Here is a 14,450-nt window from a genome sequence, read left to right on the forward strand (position 1 = left end):
AACATACAAACTACAACAAAATAAAAATACACAAGTTTCCTCTCTATAATATTAGTGTAGATAATATATGTATGTATATCACAGCCAAAAGATTTTCTGGGAAATATTGCGCAAACAAATATGTATGTCGCCGCATACTCCTGATAAGGCTATGTTTAACGAAGAAAAAAATATCACCACATCCCCGGGGATGATACGATGTGAAAAAGATAAAGTGTATTACGTGGTGCGTAACAAGGTTTTGGGTTTATTATATTATACACTGAATCCCGCGATTTTACTTGCTTTTGCGTTCTATTTTTAAACTAGATTTGACGCGTTTCTTTTTATTGCTTTGATTAAATTAAAAAATTCAAACATTGATCTATTCAATTAGACTTCTTAAAGAAGCTCATTTCGTCATAACAAATTTTTAGCATTTACCACCAGTTCGGAAAGCAGTTTCTCCAGAGAAGAGCCGACGAGAAACTCTGTATTTACTCTTCTTCAATCATGTAAATTTTACATTTTGATACCTAGGCAATATGTATACATAATTATGGTTCTAAAGAACTTTCCTCTAGTTCTTAAGCGACAGTATAATCCACGAGCCTCGAAAAAGTTTTCTTTGACGTTTATACAAATAACAGATAGGAATAAAAGATAAGGTACGATTAAAGATACTTGGACGCACAAACAACAAGCGCTCTAATTAAAAAAGCAATAAAACTGACAATGTTCGCAACAATACAATACAATAAAGAACTCCGAAGACTTCCACAATTGCATTCGCAAAGCGATATAAAACTTTTGAGAGTATATTGCAACGAATGAATCCGATTTTATTTTTATTTCAATTGATGATTACAATGGAGCATTGTTGCTCGCTTATTCAATGTCAAAATGTTGAAATGTTTCACGTCATTTTATATTTTGTTTCTTAAATTTAACTCTTCAGTATTAATTAACCCAATCGGCCCATTGTTGGATTATTATCAGTAGTGAAAGTATTGTTTATATGTCTTTTTTTCATGTGGTAAAGGAGCAATTTTAGAATATAGATTCTTAGATTCTTCGGTCTGGAAATAGGTGAAGTAGGCATCAATGGATCATTTCCCGTGAGGATTATTATATATCAACACTTTACACCCATATATTGTTCACAGAAACAAAATGATCGATCCCAGCTCATCAGAAGAGGACAGTGAGGATGAACACAAGAAGCAGACCGCGAAACTACCAGGTATGTTACAACTACCTTACTAAACACCTCGGCTTCTCCCATTTAGAACCAAAAAACCAGTGCTGGCTGGAGCAGCAGTTATTATAGGCCTCTGATTGATATATTGCACCTAGACGTTTGATAGCATTAAGCGAGAACTGTCTATGGTGAAAAACAGAGAAATATAAACATTAATTAAAAATAATAAATGTTTAATAGACCAGAGAAACATATTGTGTGTATAATGTATAAGTAAACGATATTGACCGGGTTCACCAAGTCCCCAGTAGATTACGCGTCATGAGCTACATAATACAAGTAGTTAGTTAATTGTTCTAAATGTTATGAAATCTCCAAATCTACATTGATATTCATAGAATACTTAACCAATTTGTAATGTCCCTATTGTATTTTTAAACAGTTACTTTCGTTATATTTACTGCTTCCAATATGACGTCAGTGGGGTTGAAATTGGTTATTTCCGAGCCTCAAGTAGAATACAATGGTTTCCCTTATGTAAGGACGTGCGTGTTCAACAGTTATTCTTTTAATTAAAAACGTTGTAAACTTTATGTTACCTACTATAAATTGGAACATGGCTACGTGAATAATAATTCTACGTATAGCATGATTTAATATGTTTAATGTTGAGCGGTAAAGTGACAAGGATCAAGGAATTTATTGCAAGTACGATCACGCGATGTTTGTTAGACATGGTAAAGTGTGATAAGCTTAAGTCAGTCTTTAAGGGTCTGTCAATGTGGGTAGTATTCAAAATCAAACTCAAACACTTAGATGCGAAAATCTTTGGAAGTTCTATTGAATCGTCATGTAAGATAGCAATTATATACCACCGATTCGAAGAGCAATGAGTAACTGACTTCTTTTAGCATATTGTATACATAATATATTCATAATAATCCATAATTACATTGACTTAAAATGTGAAGCTTGAAAAAAACAAAGGATCTCTTTATCATATAAATTATGACTCAATTATATATAAAAATATCGGTAGTGAAAGCTATTTACTGTCATATGGTTGTATTTTAATTTTGCATAACCTGATAAAAGTCAGTCTATCTTAAAATAACTTAAACAATGATTACTAAAGAAATTAAACGGTCACATCGAAGACACCAAATTATAAACAAGTAGTTGAGCTAACAAATTAAAAAAAAGGCTGATTAGAGAACCTCCTGCTTCTTTTAAAGTTGGTTAATAAAACCTATGAGTACATGAATTCCCTTCTCTTAACAAATTATAGCTTAATTAAAAGCGAATATCATGGAAAACTACCATAAATAAATGTTTGTCTAAATTATGTTTTAGCGCTTTCAACTTAATCACGAGTTGAACACTACTCAATTTCTAAGACCAATACCGCTTGAGTGCTTCTAAGAACTAAGTTTCCAGTGAGCTATTTTAAGGAACGAGGCTTTTATTTGTTCGTAGTTAAACGGAGATTTTTTCAAAGTAGGGTAGGTTAGTAGTTGGACATTCCGGAAAGTTTCAACCGATTTGTTTTGGAACCAATTTTAAATTTGTGTTTTTGTAGTGTTTAATGTTGTTTTTCACAATATTATGTATTTTGGCGCGAAATAACTTTGTAAAAGCAAATACAGACAATTAACAATCATACTATACTTTTTAGAAGCGCTTTTGGATTGTCATACCTAACTTATAATTTATATGAATTATTTAAGGGTAAGCAGTTTTTAACAAAGAAGACAGTTCTAGTAGTATAGTAGGCATCAGCGTATTATCATCATAGGTATGATAGACATCAACTTTCAAATAAAAAAAGGGTTATAAAAAACAGTTCACCCAGTAATAAGTCCTGAGGTACCAAACACAAAAAATGCAGTCGAATTGTAAATCTCCTTTTTTAAAGTAGGTTGAGAGTAGCCTTATTTAGTATCACTATATGGCAACTAACAAGTTTTTAAAATACATTTCTCGTTAGTTATTTCTAAGTTTAATGGAATGGTCGATGGATGACCTATTTTTCTCTTTTTACTCTCATCTTCGTAGTCTTAATTCACATAAATACGTAAAAGGGTTGTCATACGTCAGCCATGTTGACAATCAAACCTTCTAGAAGATTATGTATTTAAAGACCTTTCAAATATGCCATATTCACGAATAATCGAACATACTGTGTATGTATACATGATGTACTCAAATCATTAGAAACCCGCTGTTGTTTAATTGCTTTTGGAGTATTTAAAACAGTATGGTAATTGGTTTGTAATGAAATGCTATTTAGTAAAGTTCAATAGCAACAACTAATTAAAACAGGTCGTTTTTTTAGGGATATCTATTCTTGCTAAATATTTGACGATTTTTACAGGACATTCGTTGTGCTAAATCTTATCTCTTTACTCTATGGCTGCCATTTAATCCTACTAATATTACAAATGCGAAAGTTTGTAAAGACTGTGTTGTGTTTGTGTGTGTGTTGTGTTGACTTGTGTGTCTGTTTGTTGCTCTTTCACGAAAAAGCTACTGAACCGATTGCAATGAAATTTGGTACGTAGACAGCTGGACAACTGGAAGAACATATAGGCAACTTTTATCCCGATATTCCTACGGGATACGGAAGTACGCGGGTGAAACCGCGGGGCACAGCTAGTATTCAATAAGGCAATGACATGGTTTATACAGACTAGTGGTTAAGTCTAATTATAATCTGAACAATATAGTCTCTGATGTGGCAGAACACAACACAACACGTGTATCAAGAACCTAGCGTTTACGTAATTATTACGCAGCCGCTCAGAGTGGGATTTGCGAATTACGTTTCGTAATCTTCAAAAGATATCCTGAGCTTCATCATAAACAAAATAATCTTAGAAGTCATTTATTAATGAAATTACTGATGTTATTGTATAATAGGGAGTTATTTTGTAGATAAAAGTAATAAAAACAATCGAGAGTTCGTAATTATTAGGTATACGAGTTTGTATAATGTACAATGTTTTACAACAAAAGGGAAATATATTTAAAGGACTCTGTACATACATTTTCCTTAATAGATTCCCTCCTTTTTTGATCTCAGATAAAAATTGTTGAGATATTATGTAACCCAGAGGTTAGATTTTAATCTAAGCTTAGAGTATTCTAATAGATATTAAAGAAATAACGCCCTCGCTAAGGATCGTAGTGCGTGCAGTAAGTGCCCTTATCACGCACGAGTTGTCTGAAGAGTCTTAGTGACCCCTTCACTTAGGCTGTGCATAATTAAGGGGTAAAATATACGTATATGCTTGAAGCAGGTCCGCCATTATCATTACACTTCAGGTTACGTAGTAAATATTACTTATCTGTGCTTCAGGCTTCTATTATATACAGTGTCACCTTATGTCTGAAATGAAGGGCGTCATCTCCATCGCTGCAGTGTAACTAATCTTTAGAATAATATTCCGGGCATCACTTTTAGTAACAAGATTAACAAAATTAATAGAAAAATCTATTTATTTCTTGCGCGCTCGTCTTGTGTCAAACCCTGCCTTTTTTATTTACGCCCAATGCCCTTACCACAGATCCAGCCTTGCTCTATGAATGTTACTTTTAAATACTTTATATATTACTTTTAAATTTGCTCTAAATATTGCGTAGGTAAAAATTTAGTTACACAATGTTTAGATATAGCGAAAAAATAAAATTTGGTTATAAATATCATTAGATAATTGTCTACCAAAATTATTTTCACCACCTCTAAAGCAGTTTGGACTCGTGCATTCAGCTGAAATATTAATTTAAAATAACGAGCCCACAAAATAACAATATTGGACCTCTCGAGACCTGGGTTGGATCGCTTCTATATTGCCGAGAGGTCGTTAGAGTCAGCCGGACTCCGTACCATGAGAATTAAATACATCCCTTGAGTAAATAAAGATTGAAATAGGGAAATTCAGTTTGTTTCCAGATCGCTTTTTACTACCATAAACAATTGTTTAGTAGTATTGATACGATATTCTTTTTGCTTCAATTTATAGACTCAAGTGCTATAAGAATAACAGTTTTCACTGTGCTATTTTGTAGCTGAGCCGTTTTTACCTATAAGTCGTAAGCCACAGCCCAAACAATTGATAACATTTTGTATGTGGTAGTCGAGCACGCTTCGGCATGAATTGGGCCAGCTCGCACCGGGGAAGTACCACACCCCCACAGAAGACCGGCGTGAAATAGCATTCTGCTGTGTTTCGTTCGGTGAGTGGGGGAGCCGGAGGCCCATATCCTTTTCCTTACCCTTCCCAGTCCTTTCCTTTATTCCTCTCGCCAATCCTTCCTTAATCCCTTCCCAAAAGTCGGCAATCCATTTGTAAAGGCGTAAGGTTTGCAATGGACCTTATGCCTCTATAAATGTTCATGGGCGGTGGTAGCGCTTACCATCAGGCGACCCACCAGCTCCATAACAATTCTAGATACTTATATAGCTAGGGTCTACAGAGATGTCATAAGTGGCGAAAATTTGGTTAGAAAAAGAATAATCATTATTAAATGAGTAAACCTAAGAAGACTTCATTTTTAAGGTTAGTAAATACGTCTTGCACTACATTGGAATACAGAAAAAGCCAACAACTCGACCATTAAATATGTTTCATCTGCTAGGTGAAGAAATGAAAGACACCAATGATTAAGGATTAAAATATCGACTACGATTCCCTTTTTTGAATTCACAACGAATGTCTACTATATTTGCAATTAAACGTACCTAGGCAAATTTATGGAAACTTTCTTCAATAAACGTTAGGTAGGTAACCTTAATAATCAAGTTTCTTCCAACGTATTCAATTTCGTTTTAAGTTTCGCTCTCCTCGAAATTATTTTACCCTGTTAAAACTCCGTCTTATACGAGTTCTGTGTTCTTTCAGATGTAATTGTATAATATTTAATTTTATCTACGAACCGTATTTTCGCTTCAAATATCTATATTTATCCTTTAATTTCAAACGTGGCCTTCGTACCTACACGTTTGTATATTCCATAGAATTTTTTATGAAATTAATTAAACATTGCGATCATTGCTTTTGATGTAACGTTATAAAAGAATAATAATTGGATATTTATTAATAATTAATTAATTTTATATAAATTCCACAATTTAAATGATGAAATATCTTCGTGGGGTATTATTTCAAATTACAATTTATGCCAGTCTGATATAAAGTGACCCAGTTCTTTATAAAACCTATTTTCGTTCAATCTTTGGTAACAACTATTTGAATGAGTTTAAGCTGTTATTTAGTTTTAATACTTAGCAATGTTGAAAATACGAATCCTTGAATTGCTTTGAGATGTAATTTCATTATCTAGTCAGATAATAATTTTGATATTCCTTTTATAAAATATTCAAATAAACTTTTATTGAATATGTCTATCTTAATACCAGAGGGTTTTGAATAAAGCTTAAATATAACAAAGCTGTCTAAAAATAATTTTTAATTACGATTAAACGTTATGTAGAAGTCTTATATGCGAGATTTGTATTATAGGTATTATACTTGTATGGTTTTTCTGTCACGTCGCAGCACGGAGAGCTTTTATGTTATGATTTTTGTCTCTGGTGGGTTAAGGGGCTAGAGAAGTGCCATAAGCTATATTGTCTTATATTTATATTGATTTTTTACCGCGGTGAAGCGTCCCATTCGCATGGGAATTTCCTTTAAAGTGACAGCCGGTGAGTTAGTAATATATTATAAAAAAATGACAAAATGTCAACTTCCAAAAAGTTAGCGGACATTATATGAATCGGCCCGCAGCCGAACCTAACATAGCATTATCATAAGTTGTCTGTGGCCAAACTAAGCAAATGCTGTAAGGTAAAAACGCTTTCTAAATGATAAAGTGGTTGAATCTTAATAATTATTATAAATGAAATATGCAAAATTTGTTTATAAGGGAACAATTTCCAAAAAATAAATCAATTACTATTGTCACGTATTTACGTATTTCAATTAAATTTGGAAGACAGCAAGCAAATTCATAAACGAGCGTGGCAACAATAAGAAATGAGTACAAAGGACAAGGAAAAATGATTATTCCTACTGGAATAACAAATGGCATGAACAGTGTGCCCTAAAAATATTTCACTGCATACTTCTGTCCGTGAAAATGCTTAATCGTTACGTTCCGACCTTGACAATATGAACGAATATTGTTTTTATATTCACTTCGTGTTGCCAGAATGTTTTCGCGAATATTCGGTTGTGTGTATTATAGTAAAATAGGTTTTGAAATTTACGTAACTTTATACGTGAACAATTAAATTTTTATTTTATTCGGTTGAAAGTATATTGTTTGATATCTATATTTATTGATTTGAACCTTTGACAAACAGTTTGTTTCTTGTTTCTTGAGCATGTGTGTGTGTTTTGATTTATTGCAGGTAAAGAAAATAGGCTTAATTCATTAACATGATGAGTTTACACTTTTGCTGTCTGTTTAAATAGAGATAATACTCATGTAAATCGTCCTTAATAAATGGCCGTCAGTTTAAATTTATTATTAAACAGTGCGTTAAACCTTAAAATGTTGAATTTGAAAGGGTAAAAAATGTATCTGTATTGAATATATATATATATATATATATATATATATATATATATATATATATATATATATATATATATATATATGTGATACCAATATATTATACTCAATATTTAGAAAACACAGGAATATATTCGATAAGAACAAATTTTGAAAACTTTATTTTATATTTCTTTCCCAGTCGTACCTCCCGGCTCGCTGGCAGGTGGAAGACCATCAGTACGAGGCAAGCCTGAAATACCTAGGGGTTCTACTGCCGGTCTACCTGGTAAGTGCCGTTAAATGAAACAACAAACAGCCTTGAAACAAATAGTTACAGGTTTTGTTAGCTTGGAGCATAATAATTACTATGAAAATCGCCTGTACATCATTGGTTGGAATAGCATGTATATGTTAACACATTAAATACCAACCAAAATCAAAATTTAATTATATAAATCTTCTCTTAAGCCACAGATAAAATTATTGCTTTAGATGCAGTGCATACCAGACTGAAATAGGTCTCATGGGAAAAATCTACAATGATGTAAGATTTATTTAAACACCGCCATCGAAATAAAATGGCTATGTTCTTACCATCTTCAGAGTCATAAATTTTTGTTGGATAAGTTTATTCATCCGAGGTGATGCCCACGGTGAAATTAAAATTGTTTTGTGTTTCCATTATTTGTTTTATTTCGTAATTCACATGGACTTTTTATGGTTCTAACTTTCTCAAACGAAAATTTTATGGAAAAATGAACAACGCTTCATAAGATATACATGACGCATAATTTACTATTTTTCTATCGTTTAAATTATCTAAAAACTCACAATTCTCTAATTTGTTACTATGGGATTAATTTTGGAAGGTATTATGACAAGTTTGAAGTTAGACAATAATGTGATTCAATGTGGGTTTTATACAGGCGCAAGTCCTCTAACAACAGCACCTCTTGCCGCCCCCCTCCATCCCGCAACCAGACAGAGGGAGGTGCAGGCTCTCGCCCCCCCACAACATGCGTAAGTAGCCGAGCTGACGTGAATATAAAAATGCTTCCACAGTTAAAAGCTTTGAAGTGGCATGAATATAAAATGGAAAATTCTAGGGTTTTACAGATGATTCTTTTTAGTGATTCTTTGTGCTTTAGAAAAAATGCAAAAATGAACGAATAAGCATATGAACATAGAAATAACGTTACAGTTATTTACAGAGCTTTTAATTGTGAGCTTATAATTAAAATGTCAACAATTTTTCAATATTTAAATATTATAACTCACGACCATTTCGTCTCACGAACCATATTTTGGATTACTCGTAGTTATCAGTTGTAATGGTCGCTTTTATAATAGCGTTATTTTATAGGTAATATTTAAGGATTGATGTTTATCAATTCTTAATAAAAGTAGAAATAGTAGAAATGATATAGCATAATGTAAGAGTAGTTATATAGATTCACAACATAAACCTTCCACAAGTAATGGCCAATCACAAAGTCACGTTATCAACGACTTTTTTGAAGTACCCAGTACAGAAAATGACTCTCATTCGTCTGAAGACTGAAGTGATTTACCAATGTACGTGGATGATATCATAGCCATTGATTACTTAACGCTATCGATCGTTCAGATCGTTCCTTCGCAGGACGTCAACGGGAAGTGCCAGTTCTGGTGAGGCGCCAGCTCCATCACCCAGCCCATCTGGAACTAGTCATTCAGATAAAGACCAGGATCCTCAGGTACTGTTTAATTCTGGAGATTAAAAAATGGCGTTATTAAATGTTATGGCGAATAAATAGTTGATTTTTGCAGACAATTTTTTACACTTTTTGTAAACAAGACGACTGATAAAGACAAATTTAAACCATCACAGATAGCCACCCAATCAATAATTTTAATCAATTTAGCAAAATATGAAATCACTAGCTGTGCTCAGTGGTTTCACTCGCGTAAATCTATATCCCGTAGGAATATCGGGATAAAAAGTTGTCTATGTGTTATTCCAGAAGTACAGCTATCTATGTACCAAATTTCAAAGTTCAGTAGTTTTTGTGTGAAAGAGTAACAAACATACACACATTCTCACAAACTTTCTATTTATAATATTAGTGGGATAGTAGGATAGGATATCTCAATTAAATACACGTATTGCTTTGTAGATAATTTTAATGATAATTAAATTTGATGCAGGAGAAAATCGAAAAGATAGAAGAAGACAAGAAGAGAAGATTGCAACTGTACGTATTCGTTTCACGATGTATTGCGCATCCGTTCAATGCTAAACAGCCAACTGATATGACGAGGCGCCACACCAAAGTTACCATGCATCAATTGGAGACGATTCAAGCAAGATTTCAGGTCTTTGAATAAAGTATTTACCCATTTACACTTCCCATCTTGTAAATTTGTCTCTCAAAATATTTAAAAGCATATAATTTACAATTGTTTAACTGACTTTATCGTTTATAATAATCGCTGAAATAGCTTATTACGGTATGTTAACTAGGAGCATAATTTTCTAACAATTAACCATGTAACCATGGTATATACTTATATATATCAAAATGGTTAAAGAAATAATTACAATTGTTATAAAAACTAACATTTTTTTATATTCACAGGCCTTCCTTAAAGGTGAAACACAAATCCTGGCTGATGAAGCTTTCCAAAACGCAGTACAAGCATATTATGACGTTTTCCTGAAATCTGAAAGAGTTGAGCAGATGGTTAAAGCCGGCGCATGTACCCATAACGATTTCCGTGAAGTATTTAGAAATAATATTGAGAAACGTGTTAAGTGAGTATTAAAGGAATATTCATCTAGTGCAACACGTATTATGAATGTTTTAAATGCTAAAATCGTGCAAGGTAATTTGTGAGAAATAAACGAAACCTTTTCTTCCAGCGAATGCATTTTCAAATCCCAAGCTGAAATAGATGGTTTAACAAAAGACACGGTCGTAACCACTTGGTTGGCGAAACTCGACTGCATCATGAAGGGAACGGGTGAGTGTATTGTTTTTCCATTTTTTTTTATTTACTAATAGTGCAATAGTTAAATATAAATGTGCTAAAAGTGGACAAAGAGCAAACATTCACAAAATAATAGCTCCGAATGGCGGACAAAACAATTCGGTTGATGACTTTTAAAATGTTTGCTATTTGTCCGAACAATGAACGTTTTTAGAGCAACATAATAAACTAAAATGTCTATTAGCATGGTGCCATTTGTGTGAAGTTAATAATGCTTGAGTTTGCAACATGCCTTTGAATGTGTGTTATTAATTTCCGTGTGCTATAACTTATTAGTTCTTTCAAGCCTATACTGTAACAGGTAAATAAAATATATCAATACATATGTCTAGATGCTCTTACTAAAAAAAATTATCCCATCTGACTTACCAGAATTTTTGTTTCGTCACTTAAATTTATAACTTAGAGTCTTTTAAAAAATAGTTTAGATATGCCCGAATCGCATTCTGCTAAAGTTTTGTACCAATTATGTTTTTATTAAACTGTAAGTATAACAATGTTCCCAAAAAAGTAAACATACAGCGCCTAGAAACTTTATATTTTATATCTGTATTTATTCTTAACCTTAACTTATTTGAGATAACTGCCTACTTGCTAAAAATTTAATTCATTAAACTTTAAAAAGCTACTTGTAGTATGTCTATTCCAATGGTAGATAAATCTTTGCTAAGTTCAAATACATTGATAATCAGTTATTTTAAACTAGATTTTAATTTGTGATGATGATTGTTGTATAATGTTTTGAAATCAATGTGTGTCGCCTGCGTCTGTCTCACTGTGTGTGTTTCTGTCCCACTCTTTCACGATGCCTCTCTCTCACTCCCAGGAATACCAGGTATCACAATATGACAACTGTTCATTATTCCTTTTTCTCATACTTTTCAGCTTTGGTCTTGTGATGTTGCTTCATGTTATGGATGTTGTAGTTAATGTTTTATTATTAACGCCTTATACGTGTATCAGCTTATTGTGAATAAAATCATCATAACTGTTAAAAATAACTTTTGATGCATTTGTTTCTTATATTGTAATTTTAATATTGTTAGTGTCAAATACATTATTAAACAGAACATTTTGATCTTTAACACCACATACAATATAAACAGTAAACAATACTTTAATGACACTTTTACAAGCTTTTTAATTAAGTATATTGTTTGCTTAATTTACACCTATTTTACATACACTTTTATTTTCTCTTGATCCACATTAGTACTTATAAAATCCATTTTTTTACTAACCTACAAAATAAATATAAAACAATGCACGCTTTTATGTTTCTAATCGTATAATATTATAGACATTCATTATATAAATTACTGTACCAATACTACTTCCTGAGCATTAATTTTCATTATTACTACTTTTATATACTTACGCGTTAATATAAATGACGAAGCAAGCGCTCTAAGATTATGTATTATATATTATATCTTTATTCGTATTTCTAAATCTTGCTCCGCCATTACACTACTTGAAATAACTACTATCTGTAACATTCTGTTCTTTCCTTTTATCCTTTATCCTTTACGTTTCTTTTACCTTTTTATCTTTCTTCTCTCTCCGTCTGTCATGAAATATACACTCATCGGCCATCAGGCATACCAGGAGACGATGAATCGAAGCGGCCATCTCGAGCCCAGCAGCAGAGCCTGAACGCTGAGTGCATCCTGAGCAAGGAACAGCTATACGACATGTTTCAGCAGATCCTGGGGGTGAAGAAGTTCGAACACCAGTTGCTTTTCAACGCCTTACTTGTGAGTTGAAAAAAATATTATAAGTTAAGGTTAATTGACAAAAATCGGAAATTCCTTTCTCTTCTGTATTCATATGATTATCTTTATATATAGTGGTTAACACGATTTTCAATTGCTGATTTTGGTGTCAAATAAATTATATTATATTTAAAGAAGCCATACCTAAAGCAAGCGTGAATAAAACTCATAAATTTAAATTCAAATAGACGTGAAAATCATTTACGCTTACTTGAAATAATTTACTCACGTGCAGCTGGATTCGGCTGATGAACAAGCGGCAGCCATCAGAAGAGAATTAGATGGCAGAATGCAGAAAGTCAATGAAATGGAGAAGGTAAGGTTGCTTATAAGTTATCATATTTATATAGATGAGCGTGGTGATTTTTCTATCAAATATTTTTTTAGAACCGGAAGCTGATGCCGAAGTTTGTTTTGAAAGAAATGGAATCGCTCTACATCGAAGAACTGAAATCCTCCATCAATATGTTGATGGGCAATCTTGAGTCTCTGCCCGTCTCTAAGGGCGGAGCAGACTCAAAGTATGGCCTTCATAAAATCAAGCGGTATAATCACAGGTCAGTTTGAATAATGAGCACCCAGTACTTTAAATATATTATAACTAACCAAAACAATTATTGTAATTATTAAGATTTAAGATATCGTTTATATGTTATTTTTATATGTTATGTTATTATACGTATATATATTTAAGTGATTCAATAAAATTAAGTAACACTTCAAATTTATTAATGTAGTACCAAAAATATATTAATCAGATTGTTATCTTCAATTGGTACACCATTGAATTCTTCAATATTTTTTTTCCAAATTCTTTCCTACGTTTGTTATTTTGATACACTATACCTTTGTATTTTTTCTACTTGTTCATTTCTGTTTTGGTTTCTCTGCCCCTGGCACGATACTGGACGGTGTGAAGGAAGTACAAGTAATGAGTCCTTAAATAATAATTTGCGCACGTGTCTTGTGTAGCCCGACTTGTGACACCCTACCCCGAAACCTTGTAAATTATATCCAAATGTTGTCATTATACAGACCACTGTAGATTTAGACCGACATAGCGTAGATAGCTTACACTTATGGAGATACAAGTACATACAGTCATTTCGGATAAACTCAACCCTATAATATATCATTTAACATTTTCATTTTTACTCTAGTGAACCATTGTTTTGTGTCTTCATCGGTAAATTATAATGAGGATGATATAGAACCCCAAACGCATATTACAACGTGGTCTCGAAATTTATCAAGAATGAATACAAATTGAAAGAGAAATGACAACAATGGATCTGCTTCCACTTTATCGCCAGAATGCTTTTTATGATTAGATACTTTGAATGAATGTAGGACTTTTGATACGAGCTTAATCTGCTAGTCGAAAGTATGAAGAAAGCTTTTGATGAACGTACCTTATACGTAGTCAATAACTTACACTAAAAGCATAAATTTTACATACAAGGACATATCAATTCACACATTTCTTCGCATTACATTCTTTTTTATTTTCACTTTATCTTCTTCTTTATTATGTTTTTCTTACACGAGTACAGTTGAAGTCTTCAAAGACGCTTGCTTCAGAAATAGGGCTTTGCGTACACTTTGACCATAGCTGTACAGATTTACATATCACCCTTATGATCCTTAGTATTAACATAGTTAGTACATTCCATTATCAATGTAACATTCTCTATTTGCTATGCTTAATCACTCTTGGTCTTGGTGATGGTTCCATGTCGTATGCCACCTTTTGTCTTTGGGCTTGTGAATGTTCTCTCCTGTGTCATTATTGCCCTATGTGTTACATGTTGTATATTTACTTATATTTAATGTTTTCAATAAATGTCGACTTTGTAAACTTGAATGTAAATTGTCAATGTTTTTGTTTAATTGTCAATCATGAA

General features: G+C 32.6%; 1 protein-coding gene across 10 annotated transcripts in view; it reads left to right on the forward strand.

Annotated features, from left to right (window-relative positions):
* The window catches only part of LOC119837576 (calcium-dependent secretion activator), a 40,611-nt gene that overhangs the window by 7,932 nt on the left and 18,229 nt on the right, over window positions 1-14,450 (forward strand). For 4 of the 10 annotated variants that reach the window (XM_038363214.1, XM_038363207.1, XM_038363212.1 and 1 more), the window contains exons 2-12: window positions 1,146-1,222; window positions 7,941-8,027; window positions 8,668-8,761; window positions 9,369-9,477; window positions 9,929-10,096; window positions 10,360-10,535; window positions 10,644-10,744; window positions 11,598-11,606; window positions 12,371-12,528; window positions 12,782-12,862; window positions 12,934-13,103. In XM_038363214.1, the coding sequence (XP_038219142.1) occupies window positions 1,153-1,222; window positions 7,941-8,027; window positions 8,668-8,761; window positions 9,369-9,477; window positions 9,929-10,096; window positions 10,360-10,535; window positions 10,644-10,744; window positions 11,598-11,606; window positions 12,371-12,528; window positions 12,782-12,862; window positions 12,934-13,103 (1,223 nt within the window). In that variant the 5' untranslated portion in view covers window positions 1,146-1,152. Of the gene's footprint in view, window positions 1-1,145; window positions 1,223-7,940; window positions 8,028-8,667; window positions 8,762-9,368; window positions 9,478-9,928; window positions 10,097-10,359; window positions 10,536-10,643; window positions 10,745-11,597; window positions 11,607-12,370; window positions 12,529-12,781; window positions 12,863-12,933; window positions 13,104-13,465; window positions 13,475-14,450 lie in introns of all 10 variants that reach the window. The other 6 variants (XM_038363209.1, XM_038363213.1, XM_038363211.1 and 3 more) reach the window with 4 other exon arrangements.

This window comes from Zerene cesonia, chromosome 28, assembly GCF_012273895.1.
Source record: "Zerene cesonia ecotype Mississippi chromosome 28, Zerene_cesonia_1.1, whole genome shotgun sequence".
NCBI classification, from domain to species: Eukaryota; Metazoa; Arthropoda; class Insecta; order Lepidoptera; family Pieridae; genus Zerene; species Zerene cesonia.